This window comes from Sprattus sprattus (genome assembly GCF_963457725.1).
Source record: "Sprattus sprattus genome assembly, chromosome: 1".
Taxonomy (NCBI): domain Eukaryota; kingdom Metazoa; phylum Chordata; class Actinopteri; order Clupeiformes; family Clupeidae; genus Sprattus; species Sprattus sprattus.
Genome location: NC_137920.1, coordinates 42,190,135 through 42,210,629, shown reverse-complemented (window position 1 = coordinate 42,210,629; position 20,495 = coordinate 42,190,135). Strand labels below are relative to the sequence as shown.

Below are 20,495 nucleotides of genomic sequence, written 5' to 3'. Positions count from 1 at the left end.
GCACACGTGAATACATGGAGGCGACCCAGGACACACACACATGCACACGCAGGCCTGAGGTCGTTTGTGAATTTAGCTACTGCATTTATCCCATCCCAGACTGTCTTGGTCAGGGACCGCGACGAGTGATCTGTTGCATGTTTTTTCTGTTGGGGTTCTAAGTGAAGGAAACCCCTTGTGAACACTGGGTGAACATGCAAACTCCACACAGAAAGGCCTGGGAGATAGCCCACCTGAGCACAGAAGGTCTGGGGAGGAACATGCAGGAATTGAAACCATGACCTTCTTGCTTTGAGGCGGCAGTGCAAGCACCTGAGCCACCGTGCCCTCTAATATTTATCGTAAGCTGTCCATAAGATATTGACATTTGGACAAAATGCACAAAATTTGGTCTGCGTCCAAAAAATGTGGAAGTGATTGTCAACCCAATATTGGTGGGGAAAAAAAACCTCAGAACAAACAAACCAAAAACAGGAAAAAATGAAAACTTTTACAAACACTATATCACTGCCCTGCATAATCCTGCTGATAAACAAACAAACAAACAAACAAACAAACAGACAGTCAACCAAACCAAGCCAACCCAATGACTTGTAAGTGTTATTGTAAGGGTATGACATCATTGAAAGTATACCAACAGAGATACACCTGCGTCTGATTGTCACTAACAGTAAAGAAGCTGTAGGAAATGACAGTTTGTACAATTAGTGTTTTACCTCTCTTTCTCGATCTTCTGGTCTTTGACTTAGCACCCCCCTGCACTGTCATGTATAGTATAGCTTGATGCTGGTGACCCATGATCTGGGCATATTCACACCTCTGATTTGCTATTTGCTGCATCATTTGCCTGTAGCCTACCATGATACGCATGTTTAAATTAGCTACAAGTAGATGCATGATTTTGTAAGCTACCCCAGGACCATTTGACAATGCAACGCATTTTAAAAGTATTTTTTTGTAAAATTACAGAAAATTGTGCTTCTTTGGTCAATAAAGAATAGTCTGCTTTATTTTATACAGGTATCTTAGTTTAATCACATTTCAATAAACAGTTTATTCTTGTCATTTTAAAGCAGCAATAAGGACTTCAGTTCCAAAACTAGCAAGCTAACTACCTAAAAGGCATGCAAACACCACCAACAGTAGGGGTGGGTATCGCCAACCACCTCGCGATACGATACGCATCCCGATACAGGGGTCGCGATACGATATGTATCGCGATACATGCGATACGTACGTATACGATACGTATCCCGATATTTTAGGCTTATAACAAAAAAAAATTGCCTGTAACTCCTTGACAGTACATCATAACATATTTCTCACCTCATGTGGATTCTACAGAAACTCTGCTTTCAAATTATACCATCAACTGGATGATGGGCAAAGTATGCAGGCAGGCACATGAACCAAGTAGACGCTTTTTTTTTTTTTTTTTTTTGCACGTGAAGTATCGATACTGACGCCTCCGTATCGATACACGCATCGTAAAGAGGCCCGCGACGATGTATCCCCGTATCGATATTTTGAACACACCCCTAACCAACAGCCCAGTTGACACTGATAAAAGCTTACCAGCAGCTGGTGTCTTTTGGCAGGACAGTTGGTAATATCATGCTGTGAAAGCTTCTCTTCCATTTTGCAGGGTGTTCCAGCCCGGAACACAGAACTGCATAAGGCATATCCCGGATGGTTAGTGGGAAAGACACAGGTGTTAATTTGTCCTACGCTATCAAAATGTGTTTGAGGATTGTACTAAAACTAGTTGCCTATAAAACCATTCCTCTAAAAGGGACAAATTGTTGCATAGTGTCGCTTTAATCAGAATCAGAATCAGAATCATGTTTATTGGCCAAGTGAGTTTACATATACAAGGTATTTGACTCCAGGTTTAGTTGCTCTCAATATACTTACACAGAATTAGACAGTATAACACAACAGTTTAGAATAAAATAAATACATATAATAATTTGTAGTTAACTCAACTGTTCTTTAGTGAGAAGCATGGGGGAAGAAACTGTTCCTGTGTCTGGAGGTTTTGGTGTACAGTGTTCTCTAGCGCCTACCAGATGTTTTAACCAGATTAGATTTACACCTGTTATTATTTTTGGGCCTCCAGTGTCCACATTGTAAACGTGGTGTATCCAGGTGAGAAAGACCCATAGTGACAAGCGGCAAGAGCTGTCCTAAAGGCGGGTCGACCGAGCCCCTGGGGAATGGGAGGAGGTTGTGGCTGCACGTGTTTGTTGTAGCAACAGTAGTATGGGGAGAGTAGAAAGTATTCTCACACGAAGGGGATTTTCACTAGCCCATTGATGTGAACACAGGGCTGGTTCCATATTGCTGAAGTAAACTTAGGAAAAGCAGATATTTGGCTGCTATTTGGTACTCTAATACATTCATTTTCAGTTCAACTTCTCCAGCGTTTGAGGAGCATTGATGGACACCCCTCTGCAAAAAAACGTTTGGAATGGTGAAATGTCCCCACTGAGCCTGTCACCTGCAGGATGCTCTTCACCTGTTTCTGATCTGACTCTCCTGTTCTACAGTCTTCACTGCCAGGAAACGTGAGTTTTGTTTATAATCTTCGCAGACATACGCTTTCAAAATCGTACTCTCATGGTTTATTTTGGTGGTATATTTCTGGATTTAAACATAGTTTTGCTCTGTTAGTTAGCATTTCGCTAGTTTAGATGCACTTCAACCATGTCTGATTACGCATTTCATATCATTCCAAGTAGTCCGCTCACTTCACTATAACTTGAAGTTAGCAAGTGGTAGGTTGCTGTTCAAAACCTGACACTTTAAAATACTGTTTGCGTGAAGAACATTGTTTGTATTCTGAGCGGACGTCAGGAAACGGAACAAAATCATTAACAAGTGGAATTTTGGCGGAATATATTCCTTTTGCAAGTATTCGTAGGCTATATAATAGTTCGTCGGTCACCATCGGAAAATAAATCCACTCAGGACGAAACAAGACCTGTTAGTCCTATTTTCCGAAACTACCCGGCGGACTACATTATCCCTAATTTTTTAACCATCATCCGTGAGCCAAGGCTCCATCCATTGGTTTACAAAATATCGCTGACGATATGGAGCCCAAATGGTAAACTGACCAAACAGTACTTCTTGAATTGAGTGGTTAATGCTGTGAGAAGCTGGCTCTCTTTGCTCAATATCTTGGTCTAGTATCCACTCTTAGCATCTAGTGTTGAGAAGTGTTGAGCATCTTCCCAGGCCCTGTAGGGGATGATCCCAATCAAGTAGGGTCTAATCAGATTCTGATGTCACCATTTTTCTTGGAGACAATGATGAGGTTGTGGACCTATTCTGCATTTCAGAACAACTCATATCAACTCAACTATCATATATGATATATGCAAGAGCCGCCAGGTTGAGTCAGCGTTGACAATGGACGAGACCATGGCACCAGTGTCAACTTCACCTTGAAAAGTGGCTGGTGTCTCGTCAATAGCATTCTGTCTGTTGTACCTGTTCTATGATATTCTCCTTAGCCTGCATGCCCTCTAAATATTTTGACTGCACATTTGCACTGTGTTCATCTCATGCCAATCCAGTCATCATTATTTAGTCAATGTAAACAGAAGAGGAAAATATGCTTCTCACAGCTTTTACCACAACAAGGTCATTAATTGGTGATATAGCCTATGTATTATATAATTATATCATTTAATATATCCTATGTCATAATTGTTGATGTTAACAGGGCTACTTTGTGAGAGACCATGCACCCAAGCTAGATACCTATACAGAGACGGCATAGGACTTTGATAAAGTCAATGAAGGAAGAAACTAGCCTAATGAAGCCTAACAAACATCCTGTCATCTGTTTCATTCCCAGGAATACTCCATGGAGATATCTCAAGCAGACGCCAGAGTCACATTCCCCCCCGGGAGCACAGCGCACACACAAAAGACTGCCTCAGTTAGAGACGCCAACAGGTTTGGGCACGTCTGAGGATTTAACCACATCTCTGCTATATTAAGCACTCGGCTTAAAACATGACAGAAGTGCATTTAAAAACAGGTTCAGCAAAGGTTTGACAGAACTATTCGGATCCTTAGAAAAAGATGAAATACAATTTCAGCTCTTTCCATCCCAGATGCATTTTTTGTCAAAAATAATAATAATGAGACTTACAATTATTAACTTGACAGAATGACAAAAGGACCGCTTTGCACTGTATTCCTGTGTGTTGCCTTTGGCTGTCACTGAGTTTGAGAATCTTCATGTGGAATTCCGCAGTCTTTGAAGAACCCACACTGAGCTATCCCTGTCATGGACATGTATATAATAAGTGATATTCTTTTAAAACGTTGAACCCTTTTGATTCTCAGACATGGTGCCTTTCAAAAATACTGTATAGTTTTTAAAAGCCTTTTTTTTTCAGTGAGGAATTCCATCAAACATGTAGCAAGCAGAGAGAGGTAAGAACATGGACTCCATCTATAACCAAGGATGTTCCAACAGCATTACCACAATCTTTGAGTTTATATTTCTGTCTCTCTGGTAGGTTGTCACCAAGATACTTCGCTCCAAAACTGGTAAGCAATATTTTCGTGCCTTAGTAGATCATTCAGACTTCGATTGAAACCCTAAATTAAACAACCCGACTGAATACTCGTTGTATTAATCAGTGTCTTTAATTGTGTCCAAAGACTTAGTTGCAGTTATACTCAGGCCCTTTAAATTCATCTCATGATGAAATACAGACATTTTGGATGGATGACTTATTTCAAATGCCTTTTCATAACTAGTTAATTCATCTCTTTGTACCAATAGAAGTGTGTGCGTGTGAAGCTGTCATCCCGTTTTCCAAACCCAGTAAATCGAGGGGTCTCTTTGGCCAAGGAACAGTGCCATACTTCACCAGCAGAGGTCACACTCTCCCAAGAGAATGAAGAGACGATGGCGACAGAGGATGACATGGTGAGATGACCCATTGATTAGCTGAAGGTACTCGTTATGGATCAAGTTGCTTTGTTTTCTCTGACACTGAGTCAGGTTTGCGGTAACAGTCCTTAATGACCTGGTAATTTGAACCCTGCAGGCTTTGCTCTCCCTGAGCCGACTCAGGTCCACATACCATCCAAACCAGACTCAGATTCTAGAACCAGGGGCAGAAAACCACCTCATAGGAGACTTCAGCAAGGTGGGTCAGGAGGCTTCCCAAATGGTCTTCATCTTATCTTAAAGACATAAATATTTCCTTTCTATCAATCTCGAAGGCATAGTTAAATGTTTTGAATATTTAAAATGGGATCCATTCATCAGAGTAGTTAACTCAGAATTCAAGAAATGTGATCAAAATGATGACAATGATTCAGTAAAAATGATGATGCAGTCTCTCTACACATGAAGTAATAAGATCTGTATTTTTTTCTCAGATGCACGTTCTTCCCATCAAACAAGTGGATCAAGATCTTTATTGTGTGTCAGCCAATACAGTATGAATGATCAGATATACAGTGTAAATTACCTGCCATTTTCAGAGTTGACAATCTAGTATTGTGGTGAGCAGCACAGACATGCTTATATGTATACCTTCATTTGTGTTTGCAGGACATTATCAGGAAGCTTTTTGTGAGCCTCTTTTGGAATATTTAAGATGAAATGGTACTTACAGTATCTTCACAGCATTAAAAGACTATAAGATATAAATGCAGCTAATCAACTTAGTTGAAAAATTGAAGAAGGATTCACTTAAAAATGTTCAGAACATCTTGATTATTCCTTTTGGCAGACACAACAGAAATGTCTGAAGTTGTCGATTAAAATAAAAAGGGAAGATTATACTTATACTACTGGAAAATGCACGCTTCAATACAATGTTTATTTCTGCACCCATCTATGAATGTTTTTCACAAGTCTTTCTGTCCACTAGGTGGCTTCATTGTTGAATGGAGAGTTTAGGTCAACAGTGGAGGATTTCCTGGTCATTGATTGCCGCTACCCTTATGAATATCTTGGAGGTCACATTAAGGTACAAATGTACTGTAGTATATCTGAAATACACAAGGGGCAGGTAGACATAGTTTGTGAAGTTATTCAACCTCACGACATGTAGGACCTACCATTTGTATGATGTTCAGTAACACCATTACAGATATATTGTAAAGTATAGTAGTTTGTCTTAAAATTATCGGCTGAATGTGACCAGCTTCAAATATTGCCAATTGTTATTCAGACTCAAAACATTTTGAATTCCAACTGTAGTCACTCCAAATAGTACAACGCTACAGACTGATTTCTTTTTTCATGAATCTTATATATCCTAACATATCTTCATTGTCACTGTTTGGCAGGGTGCGGTGAACCTCCACACAGAAGCTCAGGTCCAAAAGGCTTTTCATCACGGTCTGGCCCTCGGTCCCCTCTCCCCCTCAGGAGAGCCTGAGTCCATGTCCCCACACGTGGGCTCTGTCTTTGGTTTGCTGTGTGTGTCACCCAGTGAGGAGCAGAGCTCCAGCTCTCCACAGACACTGCCAGTACCTCTACCACCGCTGCAGAGCAAATCAGCAAGAAAGCTTCTGATATTTCACTGTGAACTGTCTTCAGAAAGGGGACCACGACTGTGAGAGCATCATCATCATCACCTGTGCATGTCTACACACATACAATTGCTTTCAGTAGCAGTCTCTGCTACTGAGTTCAAATCTGTTTATTACATGTTATAAAACATGGCCATTGTAAATGGTCATAGTGTTTATCGTCTGCCTTAGATGCAAATACTTGAGAAGACTGGACCGGAACCTCCATTCAGGTGTTTATCCCCATCTCTACCACCCCGAGGTGTATCTCCTACACGGGGGCTACAAACACTTCTTCTTGGGCTTTCCGGTATGTCGTGATGAATAACCACACAACTGAGACAGCACTTTATTTCCTTATTTTGTCTTTCATCAGTTCTCACTGTAATTTCCTGCTATTAATGTCCCAAACAGGGGGTTTGATCATGAGCAGCGGCCACAGAATGACTAGTTATTTTGTATTCAACAGGACCTATGCGAGCCCAGGGGGTACGTGCCAATGCGTCATCTTGACTTCAGGGAGCAACTGAAAGGATTCAGACAGAAGAGGAAAACCGCTAGACAACGTCAAAGACTGCTCTTCAAGCCACATGAAAGCACCTACAGCACCTGAAATAAATGACTGATTAAACCAACATTTGTTAGTTTTAAATAGGTTCCTGAGTGTGGACACAAAATAAAGGATGTAAAGAGCATTTATGGTCAACATGTGTTTTCTTAAGTGCCATGTGAAAAGAGTATAAAATCAGAACAATAATATATATATATATATATATACAGTACTGTGCAAAAGTTTTAGGCAGGTGTGAAAAAATGCTATGAACTAAGAATGCTTTGAAAAATGTAAACAATAAATGTTTATTTTTTATCCATTTACATGGTAAGACTGAGCACAGCAACAAGACACAACGTAGTTATACTGCATCAGCAGGGTCTCTCCCAGACAAAGATTTCAAAGCAGACAGGGGTTTCAAAATGTGCAGTTCCAGCTCTTTTGAAGAAGACGTTGAGGATCGTAGACGCAGTGTTCAGCCAAGGAAACTTAATGCAGCTGATGAAAAACACATCAAGCTTATTTACCTTCGAAATCGGAAGATTTCAAGCAGTGGCATCAGCTCAGAACTGGCAGAAACCAGTGGTACCCAGGTACAGACATTTACTGTCCGGGGAAGTCTGGCCAGAAGTGGTCTTCATGGAAGAGTTGCAGCCAAAAAGCTCTACCCCAACAAGGAAACAAGGCCAAGTGACTGAACTAAGCACGTAAACATAGAAACTAGGGTGCAGAAACATGGCAGAAGGTGCTCTGGACTGATGAGTCAAAATTAGAAATATTTGGCTGTAGAAGAAGGCAGTTTGTTCGCTGGAGGCTGGAGAGAGGTAAAATAATGAGAGTCTGCAGGCAACAGTGAAGCATGGTAGAGGTTCCTTTCCAGTTTGGGGCTGCATTTCTGCAAGTGGAGTTGGAGATTTGGTCAGGATGAATGGTGTCCTCAATGCTGAGAAATACAGGCAGATACTAATCCATCATGCAATACCATCAGGGAGGCGTATGATTGGCACCAAATGTATTCTGCAGCAGGAACATAACCCCAAACATACAGCCAATGTCATTAACAACTATCTTCAGCTTAAAGAAGAACAGAAAGTCCTGCAAGTGATGGTATGACCCCCACAGAGCCCTAATCTCTACATCATCGAGTCTGTCTGGGTTTACATGAAGAGACAGAAGAATTTTAGGAAGCCTACATCCACAGAAGATCTGTGGTTAGTTCTCTAAGATGTTTGGAACAATTTACCAGCCGTGTTCCTTCAAAAACTGCGCAAGTGTATCTGGAAGAATTGATGCTATTTTGAAGGCAAAGGGTGGTCACACCAAATATTGATTTAATTTAGAATTTTCTTCTGTTCCTTCACTGCATTTTGTTAATTTTTTGAAGAATTGATGAAAATAAACTGTTAACACTTCCATTTTTGAAAGCATTCTTAGTTTACAGCATTTTTTCACACCTGCCTAAAACTTTTGCACAGTACTGTATATATATTTTTTTTCTAAAATGCCATTAGATCTGATTCTTGTCACCGAAGGTCATATGGTCATCGATTGTGACGTGCAGAAATACACGATGGCTGCTACTGTCCTCTTCCTGTACTTGAATCCTGATTGGTTTACATAGGCAGGAAACGTCTTCTCGCGACAGACATTACGAACGTGACCGTTTGAGGCCGTGCCTTCGGACATCTCTGTCGAACCCAAATATATCCCTGTCAGCATCCTGTACCTTGATCCGAGCGTGTTAAGGCTGTTTCGCACGGGGTCGTTGCGCATATTTTCGGCACACTTAAAAAGGAACGTTGTATCCTTCAGTTTCCGGAAATATTGCGAAGCAAGACAACCTATAAGGATGGCCGCTTACAAACTGGTGTTGATTCGTCATGGTGAGAGCTGCTGGAATCAGGAAAACCGCTTCTGCGGCTGGTTCGATGCCGACTTAAGTGACACGGGAGTCCAGGAGGCCAAGAGAGGTGGTGTCGCCTTGCAAGGTGATGTTCTCTCACAACTGCATCCATGATCTATTCCATGGCTTTGGATTAAGCACACCGTCTTGATGAGAATCTAGTTACGCAAGAGGAAAACCGGTAGCTGTACAACTGCGGTTTCATAGGCCTATATTATGAAACGGTCTAACGACTACATTGGGAGGAATTGCCATTTTAAATGTAATTGTTGCAGCATGATCAGAAAGGTGATGTTTAGGGAGGACTGCATTAGATTCGTTTTTTTGGCAAGAGCAGGCTTGTCTATAGCATTCATACTGACCAGTGACACGCTCATAGTCTGTCATTCTCAGCAGAAGGGTACATTGTACCAGTTCTGCACTTCTAAGTGCTGCACACACATTCCATAACCTGTGACATTCCTTTTATCCTCTGTGTCCATAGACGCCGGTTATGAATTTGATGTATGCTACACTTCAGTTCTCAAGCGAGCAATCAGAACCCTGTGGTTAGTTCTGGAACAGATTGACCAGATGTGGCTCCCAGTGCACCGGACCTGGCGTCTGAACGAACGGCACTATGGTGGTCTAACTGGGTTAAACAAAGCTGAGACGGCTGCTATGCACGGGGAGGCCCAGGTGAAGATCTGGAGACGTTCATTTGACATCCCGCCACCATCTATGGAAGAGGATCATGACTTCTACACTAACATCAGCAAGGTGAACCACATAACAGAGGGCATTAATTTAGCTTTACATAGGCCTACTGCTAAACTTACCCCATATGTACTGGTTTATTACAAGCCTATAGACCTAGGGCCCCAATTTCATTGACGGGCAACAAGCAAAGTCTGTTACACGTGAAGTTATGCTGTTTTGTGGCGTGTGGGAGCATTGCGCTGACCCACCCATATTTGTGCTTATGATCTCTTTTATGGTAATAATTTAGCGGTGGGCTTTGCTCGTAAGCAGTTGTCCATCAATGAATTTAGGGACCCTAAAGTTACAAAATGTGTTAAAACACACTTTGTGTTCAAAATGGTCTTAACTTGCCTTGAAACACAATTTGTGTGATAACAGCTGTAAACACTGTTCTTGCAGGACCGTCGTTATGCCGACCTAACAGAGGACCAACTACCTTCCTGTGAGAGCCTGAAGGACACAATTGCACGGGCATTGCCATTCTGGAATGAAGAAATTGTCCCACAGATCAAAGAGGGCAAAAGGGTTCTGATTGCTGCCCATGGCAACAGTCTGAGGGGCATTGTCAAGCACCTTGAGGGTAAGATTCCTGGACCGCTACACTGCTGATGAAGCTGTAATGTAGAATTACACAGACAGTTAGGTTTTCTCACTCAGGACTAGTGCAATTACAAGATTTATCAAACTTATTCAAATCTGTATGTGTTGTTTAAAATATGTGAATTTAATACTATCTACTGTGTCTTTTCCAAGGTATGTCAGATGAAGCAATTATGGAGTTGAATTTGCCCACGGGTATCCCCATCCTGTATGAACTGGACAAGAACCTGAAGCCTGTCAAACCCATGCAGTTCCTGGGGGATGAGGAGACCGTGCGCAAAGCCATGGAGGCTGTGGCAGCGCAGGGCAAGGCCAAAAAATAGAGGCAAAGAAACACGATGGAGGGTAGCATAATGTTAGGAGTGTGAAGGTGAAACAACATTCTCTCTTGAATTATTCATGCAAGATTATCCCAATATAGTCTGTATACTGCTGATTCACTGTCACTTAATTCACCACGGAAGCTATACAAATTAGATAAGAGGTGCATGAAATTATTTTGTGGGTATTTCAAATAATATATTGTAAACCTATAACCAGAAAAGCTTATAGCTGCAAATTGCCATGTGTTCCAAAGCTATAAAAGTTTGTAAAGTTGAGAAATAAAATGAAATAGTGATACCCCAAATATGTGAAACAGTATCATGGAAATCTCTATGTGACAATAACCATAGCTAGTCAACATAATACTCAATCAGGCAGGATAAATTGCTGCTAAAATAGATATGATGCTTCCCAAAAATCCATATGTTAGAGGTTTTCGCACTGATGTTTTGACAATTGTTCATTCTATAATACAGGCCTCTCTGATATTGCTTTCATATACAATCCCAAGTATTCATGTGACTGACTGCATTTTAAGGGTCCTGAAATAAGGACTCTGCTTTGAATATTCTTGTAAGCTCTTCTATATTATTCTAGAAAGCTAGATTAATATTATACAGTCTATAATGTCATCTTATTCCAGTCTATGCTGCATACCATTCTGTTACTATGATTTGTGTCATAATATTTGTCATTAATGAGAAGACAAAATGCTGTACAATTTTAAATGAGTAAAAACTTGATTTTACCTTGAATATTGCAATTCTTGTTTTGTCTTTAAAAGTTGTGTATGTACTTCCATTTAACTGATTATCTACAATATTTCAGTAAATATTTACTCCTCTGCTAATGTGGTTGTTTGAAGCAGGTTTTCGATGTATCATGTAGGAAATAATTGCAAAATATATTCTTTATACATTTATACATTTTTTTATAGTTGACTGTACTAAATAACTATACTCTTGTGCTGAGGTATGCAAATTGACAGTTTGCCTCAACAAATATGGCGGTTAGGGACTACTGAAACGTCACATATCGACTGACCAATTACAGAAAACCTCGGTTCCCCTTTTTCATCCAATTGGCTATGACTTGTCTCTGCTTGAAAACATGTCGCCGATGAAGCTGTGTGTTCCAGGTAGGTGTGCTGAAAATAATCAAACGTGAATTAATTTCTGTGATTTCGAGAAAGTTAACGCAAATATGTCTCGGTAATAGCTTTAACTTGTGCCTGGCAAGTTTTTAGAGTTGTCGAAAGGCCTCCAGCGCATACGGCTTTGCCTTGTATCAGAACGTGAATTGAGCATGCTTCAGTAGCACCACACGTTCTCGAAATATGGAGTAGGCAATGATGACGATACAAATTTGACAGTTTTTTTTATGAGTATCTGGAGTTTTCTCTGTTTGATGTTATTTTATGATTTAACAGGAGATTTCGGGAAATAGTGTTTTCCTCATTTTCAGCTTAGTATCAAACCAACTAGTTTGTTGGGTCCTGCCCACCACCTGGGGCGTGAACAAAATAGTTCCAAACATTCCTTCATGAACGCTTTGATTCACCTTGGCAAATCTTTTTGGTAAGGACTCCAGGCGATTTTTGCAGTAAACAGAGAAAGCAGCGAATTCATAGTAATTTAACACAGTGGTGCATAATGGATCAATTCAATCAGGTGAACATAAAGTTGTATGCTGGTTACTTTTCGTTAGCTAAAAGCAGATGCCTTCTTTATTTTTCTGCCTGCGTGCTGTTGATCCTGCTGTTCTGATCGAAATACATAATTTAATATTTCAGGTGAAAGGCTTTGCAGTACTGAAGATTGCATACCCGGTACGGGCACGTACCTACGACATGGCTATATCTTCGCATCTCTTGCGGGCTACGTGCTGAGAAAAAACGAAGGGGAGGAGGTGGGTGTGTGAACTACTTAAATCAGTGTGAGAATTTTTTTTTAAGATATTGCGTAAACAGGGATTAGTGGTTCAGCTGAAAAGGTTAGGGATTAAGTTTTCATTTGCATACTTTGGAAAGTAGTAAGATTGCATAGTTTTCAGGTCGTAGCACGAGTCTGACCTGCATGGAATGACTGTGTTGACATTGAAAATGAATTTGCCCTTTTCAGCTACCCGTCATGTCCGTTGTAAAGGAGACGGAGACGCAGTTATTACCTGACGTTGGTGCTATAGTAACCTGCAAGGTAAGAATACATGAATTAGTTTGTGCGTGTTATTTTACTCCTGTTTTCAAGACGCATTATGCTGTGAATACAGCAATCCTGGTCAATTCAGGTCAAACTGGATTGCAAACGCTATATTATAAAACTATAGGAGAAACTGGGAGATTGTTTATTTTTAAGACGTTCCTGCTTTCTGTATAGGTGACGAGTATCAACCCGAGGTTTGCCAAGGTTCACATCCTCTATGTTGGCTCCACACCACTAAAGGACCGGTTCAGGGGAACCATAAGGTAACTTGAACATGTATTGAGGGCTAGTACTGAGGGGTTGCAGATTTGATTCTCTTACATGTTTGTATCTGTGTATATTTAAATAATGCTTTTGCAAATGTTGTAAAAGGCATTGTTGGCTTTTGGTTTTCCCTCTCAAAATGCATCAAATCACTGCTCTGTTGTGATGCTTTATCGCCTCATGCAGTAACTTAGACACCTTTTTCTTTTTCTTTTAAGGAAAGAAGATGTAAGAGCAACAGAAAAAGACAAGGCAAGAATGTCTACATACATTTCATATGTATACTGGGCTGGCATATTTGGTTTAATGCATTATATATGACAATACTTTCTTAATAACAAGTTAATTCTGCTTCAGGTTGAAACCTATAAATCCTTTCGACCTGGTGACATCGTCCTTGCTAAAGTGGTATCCTTCAAACAAGTTGCTCTATTGCAGCATAACATCAATGTGTGTGCTGCTTTTCTGTTTTAGTAGGATCTCTGAGGACTAAGGCAGTTTGCATTACATTCATTTCTCCATTATACTATTCTCATATCTTGCTGCAGCTCTTAACCTTGACCATAGCATTAGATCTCCCTCGGTGATGTGCAGTCCAATTATCTCTTGACAACGGCAGAAAATGAGCTCGGTGTTGTGGTGGCCCACAGTGAAGCAGGTGAGAACACACTGCCAAGTTATGTCATAACGAGTTGAACTACTTTTAAGGCCTTATCAACCAACTTTAAATCACTGTATGTGTGGCACAGAAAAGACTAAAGCCTGCAGCATTGGGTAATGTGTATGGACACGTATTTTGACTAGCCACAAAACTGGATTTACATTAGTCTATAATCCACATCCTTGTCCTTGAAACTAAATTAAAACAATAACATGCTTCCATTGCTTTAGTGTGCAGCTACACATGTGTAAAAGTACTATCCTGCTAGTCTATGGCCAGTGAAAATGAATTATTTATATCACATCAGTGCTCTGATCTCCTCTTCTCAGGTGCCCAGATGGTGCCAGTCAGCTGGTGTGAGATGCAGTGTCCCCGTACCCACGCAAAGGAGTTCCGCAAGGTGGCGCGGGTGCAGCCCGAGTACCTCCAGGCGTGAACACCGCCCGCACGCCCTGCAGCTCGCCAGGAACACACAGCTTCCCTCGTAAACAACACAAATGGAACGCAACAGTGCACACCATGAGGCTCACGTCCAAAGGGTTCTGTGCATCAGACCTCGTTTGAAACTAAACGACTACAATGTTCTTTTGCTATGATGAAACAGACCATGAAGACTTCCAAGGCAGAACCAGCAACCAGAACAGGATTTTGAAGTACAAGGAAAAAGGACTTTTTCAAGTGAAAGGTCAACATGGCGGCAAAGTTTTCTTGTTTAAGCCTTGAGCGTGATCTAGAGATTGGGAACATTTCTTTCTATCATTTCACTTCTTACTTTTTCCTCTCTTTTTTTTTTTACTATTTCAGAGCTTCTCCTTTCTATGTATTTCCTAAGAGGTCATGAGCTCTTTGGTAACAAATAAATGGATATGTCCCAACAAAGCCAAGTTGAGTCTATTCCCTGGATGATGTGTGGAAAAACTATATGAAATGTTGTGCGAAACATGTAAACCTCTCAACTTAGTTATTTGACTGATTTTATAGAACTGTAGTTCACATAATCCATCACAGAAAATTACAGAATTAACATAAACATCACAGACATTATTGCCACTGCACGAACAGGAATGTGCATTTAATGTAGCAGGGCTATTAGAAAGTAGGCTTATTTAGGTGAAATATTATATATTCCTGAGACGCTTGTAAAGGCCTTCTCAACTGGGCTGCCAGGAAGGCGTTATTTGTTGACAGGCAATACAAAAACCTACTCTTCAAGAGAGATGACCTGTTTTTCCATCGGCCAGGCAAACATCAGGCCTGTTCATCCTAGTGTTACACGTAAGTCCCATGCAACTGAATGGATGTGAACGGTCAGTCGTCAAATTTCATTGAGCGGCTGGCATTTACATCAATAGAGAACTTGTTAGTGCTTGGTGCGCTGAACCCAAGTCCTGCCCCTCTGTTTGTAAAGTCTTTTCTACGATTTTGCGCACACTCAAATTGTCCCAGGAGTTTTTGCTGCAAGCTCTGTTGCCCCTCTTTCCCGAGTGCCATGTTTGGTTGCGCCCCAACACTTGATGTGCCGAGTTGATTGCCTTTCTTGAAGCCACCCATCAGCCGCAAGAATTTCTGCTGTTGGTCGGAACTGTCAAACTGGGCGGTGCCCCACTGCCCCAAAGCCTAACAAAAGGGAAAAGTGAGTAGGATTAGTAACATTGAATGAAACAGTGAATGAAAATCAGAAACTAATGGTTGCAGTTAACTGAAGGACTGACCGGTTTGGGCTGTGATTCCTTGTCAATGTCTCTTTGAAGGGCCAATCTTCGTTCCTAAGATGATATACAAATAAGTTCCACCGTCATACTATGAACTGTTGACAATGGGACAAAAGTACATCCTACATAGGATTACTTGTCTATGTTTCTATCCTACATTGGTTTGGGGTGGTTTCATTCATTCGTTCGATGATAAGAATAAATAAATATGCAGACCAATCGACATATATATAATGAACTTTCAAAATAGCACACAGAGTGTAACAAGTCAGAATGGACACAAATGGCTAACGAGATTCTCTCCCTTAGCAGATACCTGGTCAATCAAAATTTCATCCTTGTTACCAGGCCTCTCTGACAAAAAGACCACTTCGGTCACCTGTAAACACAGGGAAAATTACAAAATACATGTATAGATTAAACCCAGTAAAAGTTCCCTCAGTGCTTACATGAGTATGCCATTTCATGTCCCAGTTTGTTTAAAAACCAAGGGTGTCTGTAGGTCACCGGTAACCTAATAATCCATTCTAAAATCACTCTAAACCGGACCACAAAGTAGCCAGCACCACGGCTATGGACCTCCTGATCAGCGTTCAGCCTAATCCTACATCAGTGAAGTCACCATTATCATTTGTCAAACTGAATAATAACATGGATGGTTGGGAGATGGCCTTACATGGAGACACTCATGTTGTCTAAATATGTGCCATGGTCAGAAATCTACGAGGTCACACTCACCTCCATGGGAGGCTCTGCCCTGATATCATTTTCCTTCTTGATTTCCTTTGCTGGAGTGCTCTCTTCAGGTAGTTTCTTTTTCTTCTTCGGCGTTGGCGTCTCTACTATACTCGTCTCAGTTAAATCCTTTTTGCTCTTCTTTCTTTTCTTCCCATTTACAACAGCAGTTTCACTGGCTTCTCCTTCATCCAGCTCCTTAACGAGAAGTTGTTGTGCATGTTCGTCTTTACAAACTCCTTTTTTCTTTTTCTGTTTTTTCTCTTCTCCATGCGCGTGGCTTTTCAGCTCAGGCGTTTCAGTATTAACAGAAATATTGGTTTTCTTTTTGCCCTTTTTTGTCATGCTGTCCACGGTTTTCTCTTCTATTATTTCTAGGTCGGATCCTGTGTCAGTATTTGCCGTATCCTTCGAATAATAGCAGCCTGTCTTTTTCTTCTTCCCTTTTTTGTTTTCTGTTTGTTTTATGTTACTTGTTACATCTTTCTCTATGCTATCTGGTTTCTTTTTCTTCCTCTTTTCTTTCTTCTCTTGAGTGGAGTCTTCTAATTCCATACATGTCTTTTCAGAATAAGCAGCTTCCTTTCTCTTCCTCTTCTTGGCCTCTCTCTCAACACTGGCGCCTCCCTCCATGTCTGCTATCTTTTCATCAGTGTCCTCAGCCCCACTTTCTCTGTTGTCACCGTTACTCTCATCGGCTTTTCCTTTTTTCCCTTTCTTCTTCTTTTTTGTTTTTTCCATGCAATCTTTTTCTGATGATAACTCCCCAGTCTTGTTTTTCTTTCCACCTTTATGGCCTAGTGGTACATCATCTTCAGAGTTAATGTCCACTTTCTTTTCCAATTTCTTCACTACATGCTGCTCCTTTTCAAGAATGTCATCATCACAGACAGTAATGTCACTGGATCCTTTCTTTTTTTTCTTTTTCTTATTTTGTCCCATTTCCATCTTTGACTCGCCTTTAACTATATGCCTTTTCTCATTTTCTTCTCCAACTACCTCTTTTTTCTTTTTCTTTCTTTTAGTGACAATGGGGCCCCCTTCCTTATTCGTGACCTCATCCATGGCCACCTCTTCAAGGCTACACTCCTTTTCCTTGTCCTTGTGTTTTTTGCCTTCGACTTTGACTGCAGTCTTAGATTTTGTCATCTGTAACATCACAACAATACACAAGATAACTGATACAACACTATTATGTCATAAACACCATACAATCTTGCAGCTCCTTAACAAAGAAAAACAGCACAACAGACATAAACAGACCATAACATTCCCAGCACATGGAACATAAAGGTGCGAGGGAAGCGATTTCAGTAAACTGAGGGAAGGGGGACTAATGGACTGTGGTAACTCACTCCAACAAAGACGATTTAAGACGGACCTAGACTTAACTTCAGTAATTTGCAAATAATAAATGCACAAACTCATACTTTGATGGTGATAAACTACTATTTAATGTCCAAAGCTATTAACATCATGTGCACAAACAACAGCCGTTACAAAACTTTACTCACAGGCTACTTACCTTAATTCTTTACAGATCCTATGACTACGATGACGTGACGGAAATATTATTATTAACCACTGACGACTCCGAAATAATTGTTATGTTATGAAACTGTCAGGTCTGTTTTATACTTCAGAATGGATTGGTAAGAAATAACATTATCAGCTAACCTCGTTACCACGCGTGAAAGACTTCTTGCAGTACAACACGCGTGGACGATTCTGTAACCCGGAAATGAAATGTGCTATATTCCTTGACGACAGATGACGCTCTTCGTGAATTACTCGAGACCGGAGCGCCCATAGACATGTATAGGTAGACGCCGCCTCCACTGCTTCAGCCCGTTGCCTCGGCGAAACGCGTCGCCGCCATATTGTTACAGGAGCTCTCTGACGCCAGAGGTCTGTCAAACGTGTCAAACAACCGCAAGTTGCCAGGAGCTGCGGTTTATCTGGATACAAATCACATAACCTTTTACATTTCGCAGCCAATTTCATGGAGTATTCAAGGGTTTATGCTCTACGTGAAGTGTGTGAAAAAGATTTGCCTCTACATTACTTTGAATCTCGCTAGTTAAATCGCCAGTCATTCATGTGCATGGGTCTATAAACGCGCACCTTTCTTGTACAACTCGTGCACTTTGAAAATACTGAGAAGCTCTATAAACTATCGAAATAGTGCTTCTTTAGTTACTACGTATTGACCATCATTAAGAGAAAGAGCATACATCAAATAGTGAAATACTGGCAGTCAGTGTGTTTTTCATAGTTTAATAGTTCCTTTTCAAGTATGTGCATTAAGAAATGAATGACTCTGCATTAAGAAATGAATGACTCAGTAAAATGTGAGTAAGTATAGGTATATATTCACATTCCACAAAATCAGGCTGCACCACATTGCAAAACTGAGCACGCTGCAATTACAGACTGGCAACAGTCGAAAAAAGCTCAACAAGACGATACTTTTTAAAGGGTTCTAGCCTAGATTAAATTATTATATTATATCATATATTGTGTGAAATTCTATATTGTGTCAATTGCCCTGCATAGATCTGAAAATGTTATGAGCATGATTGTATATGTCAAATTGTACAAATGTACAAATATATATATATATATTATATAATATGAATATATACCTATACTTAAAATATATTACATTATATTATATTGTATCACATATTATTATATATCATATGTTATTCCATTGCACATTATACTGAGTCATTATATTATATTGTATTATATATATGCTATGTTATTTATATTACAGTTCAACTATTGAGATGTGTATGTATATATTGAGATGTGTATATAGAAATATATAGCTTTTTTTGTAATGTTGATTTGTGAAATAACTGTGTATTGCCAATTGCACTGTTCAAGGTTTCTTAATGCACATACTTGAAAAGGAACTATTAAACTATGAAAAACACACTGACTGCCAGTTTCTCACTATTTGATGTATGCTCTTTCTCTTAATGATGGTCAATACGTAGTAACTAAAGAAGCACTATTTCGATAGTTTATAGATCTTCTCAGTATTTTCAAAGTGCACAAGCTGTGCAAGAAAGGTGAGCGTTTGTCATAGACCCATACACATGAATGACTGGCGATTTAACTAGCGAGATTCAAAGTAATGTAATAATAATAATAATACATTTTATTTAAAGCGCCTTTCATGACACCCAAGGTCACTTCACAAACAGGTTGTGAGAATTACAAAACATCTCATAGAAATAAATAAAAATAAGAAAAATAAAAGTCAGTCAATCAGTCCATAAGCTATCTTGAAGAAATGAGTTTTAAGTCTGCTTTTAAAGTCAGTAATTGAGTCACAGTGTCTGATGTAGTCTGGCAGTGAATTCCACAACTTGGGGGCGATGTAGCTGAAAGCCCTCTCTCCCAGGGTGCTGAGGTTCGCCTTAGGAACATGCAGTAGGCCTGCTGAGGAGGATCTCAGTGAGCGGGCAGGATTGTAAGCTTCAGGTCAGAGAGGTAGGTGGGGGTACTGTTGTGTAGGGACTTGTAGGCCAGGAGCAGGACTTTAAAGTCAATTCGGTAGGATACTGGAAGCCAGTGCAGTTGCATAAGCAATGGTGTTACATGGCTGATGGATTTGGAGCGTGTTACAATCCTTGCTCCAGAATTCTGGATGAGTTGGAGCCGGTGGAGTAGCTTATTTGGGATTCCAGACAAGATGGAATTACAGTAGTCAAGGCGGGATGTCACATATGCATTCACAAGGACTTCTGCACTCTGCTGGGTGAGCGCTGGGCGAAGCCGTGCAATGTTCCTTAGATGGTAAAAGGCACTTCTTGACATACTGTTTATGTGTGCACTGAATGAAAGTGTATTGTCCAGTATGACACCAAGGCTCTTGACCTGGTTGGAGCAAGGGATGGTGCTGCCATCTACACATATGGTGAAAGGTTCCATCTTAGCAAGAGCTGATTTGGAGCCAACCACTAGCAGCTCAGTCTTACTGCTATTAAGCTTCAGGTAATTTTGTGTCATCCATAATTTGATGTCATGGAGGCAGGCAGTGAGTACAGCTGGCGGAAGAGTAGCAGTGGGCTTTGTTGAAAGGTAGAGCTGGGTGTCGTCAGCATAACAGTGGAATTGAACGCCATGTTGCCTGAGGATAGTGCCAAGTGGGAGGAGGTAGATGATGAACAACAGAGGTCCTAACACAGACCCCTGGGGCACCCCTCTTGTCACAGCAGTACTCTCAGACTTG

The 20,495-nt window shown here is 40.6% G+C and overlaps 3 protein-coding genes across 5 annotated transcripts; 2 read left to right on the top strand and 1 right to left on the bottom strand.

The window, feature by feature from the left end:
• Positions 1 to 8,812: 8,812 nt before the first annotated feature.
• pgam1b (phosphoglycerate mutase 1b) lies at positions 8,813 to 11,223 on the top strand. The gene is made up of 4 exons (XM_080853019.1): positions 8,813 to 9,096; positions 9,496 to 9,770; positions 10,152 to 10,332; positions 10,506 to 11,223. Exons 1-4 carry the CDS (start codon positions 8,958 to 8,960, stop codon positions 10,673 to 10,675), a joined length of 765 nt encoding a protein of 254 aa, XP_080709145.1. The 5' UTR covers positions 8,813 to 8,957; the 3' UTR covers positions 10,676 to 11,223.
• Positions 11,224 to 11,786: 563 nt separating this feature from the next.
• Positions 11,787 to 14,681, top strand: exosc1 (exosome component 1; the record flags this gene model as incomplete). The annotated part of the gene is made up of 8 exons (XM_080832500.1): positions 11,787 to 11,814; positions 12,469 to 12,584; positions 12,797 to 12,871; positions 13,052 to 13,140; positions 13,360 to 13,393; positions 13,499 to 13,549; positions 13,715 to 13,799; positions 14,132 to 14,681. The coding sequence occupies 8 exons, from the start codon at positions 11,787 to 11,789 to the stop codon at positions 14,236 to 14,238; spliced, it is 585 nt and encodes a 194-aa protein (XP_080688626.1). The 3' UTR covers positions 14,239 to 14,681.
• A 96-nt stretch (positions 14,682 to 14,777) lies between these two features.
• Positions 14,778 to 17,962, bottom strand: knop1 (lysine-rich nucleolar protein 1). 3 transcript variants are annotated; one of them, XM_080837022.1, is made up of 5 exons: positions 17,764 to 17,962; positions 16,253 to 17,398; positions 15,831 to 15,893; positions 15,515 to 15,568; positions 14,778 to 15,419 (listed from the first exon to the last, which is right to left on the bottom strand). In XM_080837022.1, exons 2-5 carry the CDS (start codon positions 17,396 to 17,398, stop codon positions 15,111 to 15,113), a joined length of 1,572 nt encoding a protein of 523 aa, XP_080693148.1. In that variant the 5' UTR covers positions 17,764 to 17,962; the 3' UTR covers positions 14,778 to 15,110. The 3 variants fall into 3 exon arrangements, with proteins under 3 accessions (XP_080693148.1, XP_080693147.1, XP_080693149.1); XM_080837021.1 differs by having other exon boundaries at positions 17,775 to 17,962; XM_080837023.1 differs by lacking the exon at positions 15,831 to 15,893 and having other exon boundaries at positions 17,775 to 17,962.
• Between the last annotated feature and the right edge of the window lie 2,533 nt (positions 17,963 to 20,495).

Coding starts and splice junctions, on each gene's coding strand:
- pgam1b (XM_080853019.1), top strand. CDS start 8,958: ATGGCCGCTTACAAACTGGTGTTGATTCGTCATGGTGAGAGCTGCTGG. Junction 9,771..10,151: donor TCTACACTAACATCAGCAAG/GTGAACCACATA, acceptor CTGTTCTTGCAG/GACCGTCGTTATGCCGACCT. Junction 10,333..10,505: donor CATTGTCAAGCACCTTGAGG/GTAAGATTCCTG, acceptor GTCTTTTCCAAG/GTATGTCAGATGAAGCAATT.
- knop1 (XM_080837022.1), bottom strand. CDS start 17,398: ATGACAAAATCTAAGACTGCAGTCAAAGTCGAAGGCAAAAAACACAAG. Junction 15,894..16,252: donor GGGCAGAGCCTCCCATGGAG/GTGAGTGTGACC, acceptor CTGTGTTTACAG/GTGACCGAAGTGGTCTTTTT. Junction 15,569..15,830: donor ATGAAATTTTGATTGACCAG/GTATCTGCTAAG, acceptor ATATCATCTTAG/GAACGAAGATTGGCCCTTCA.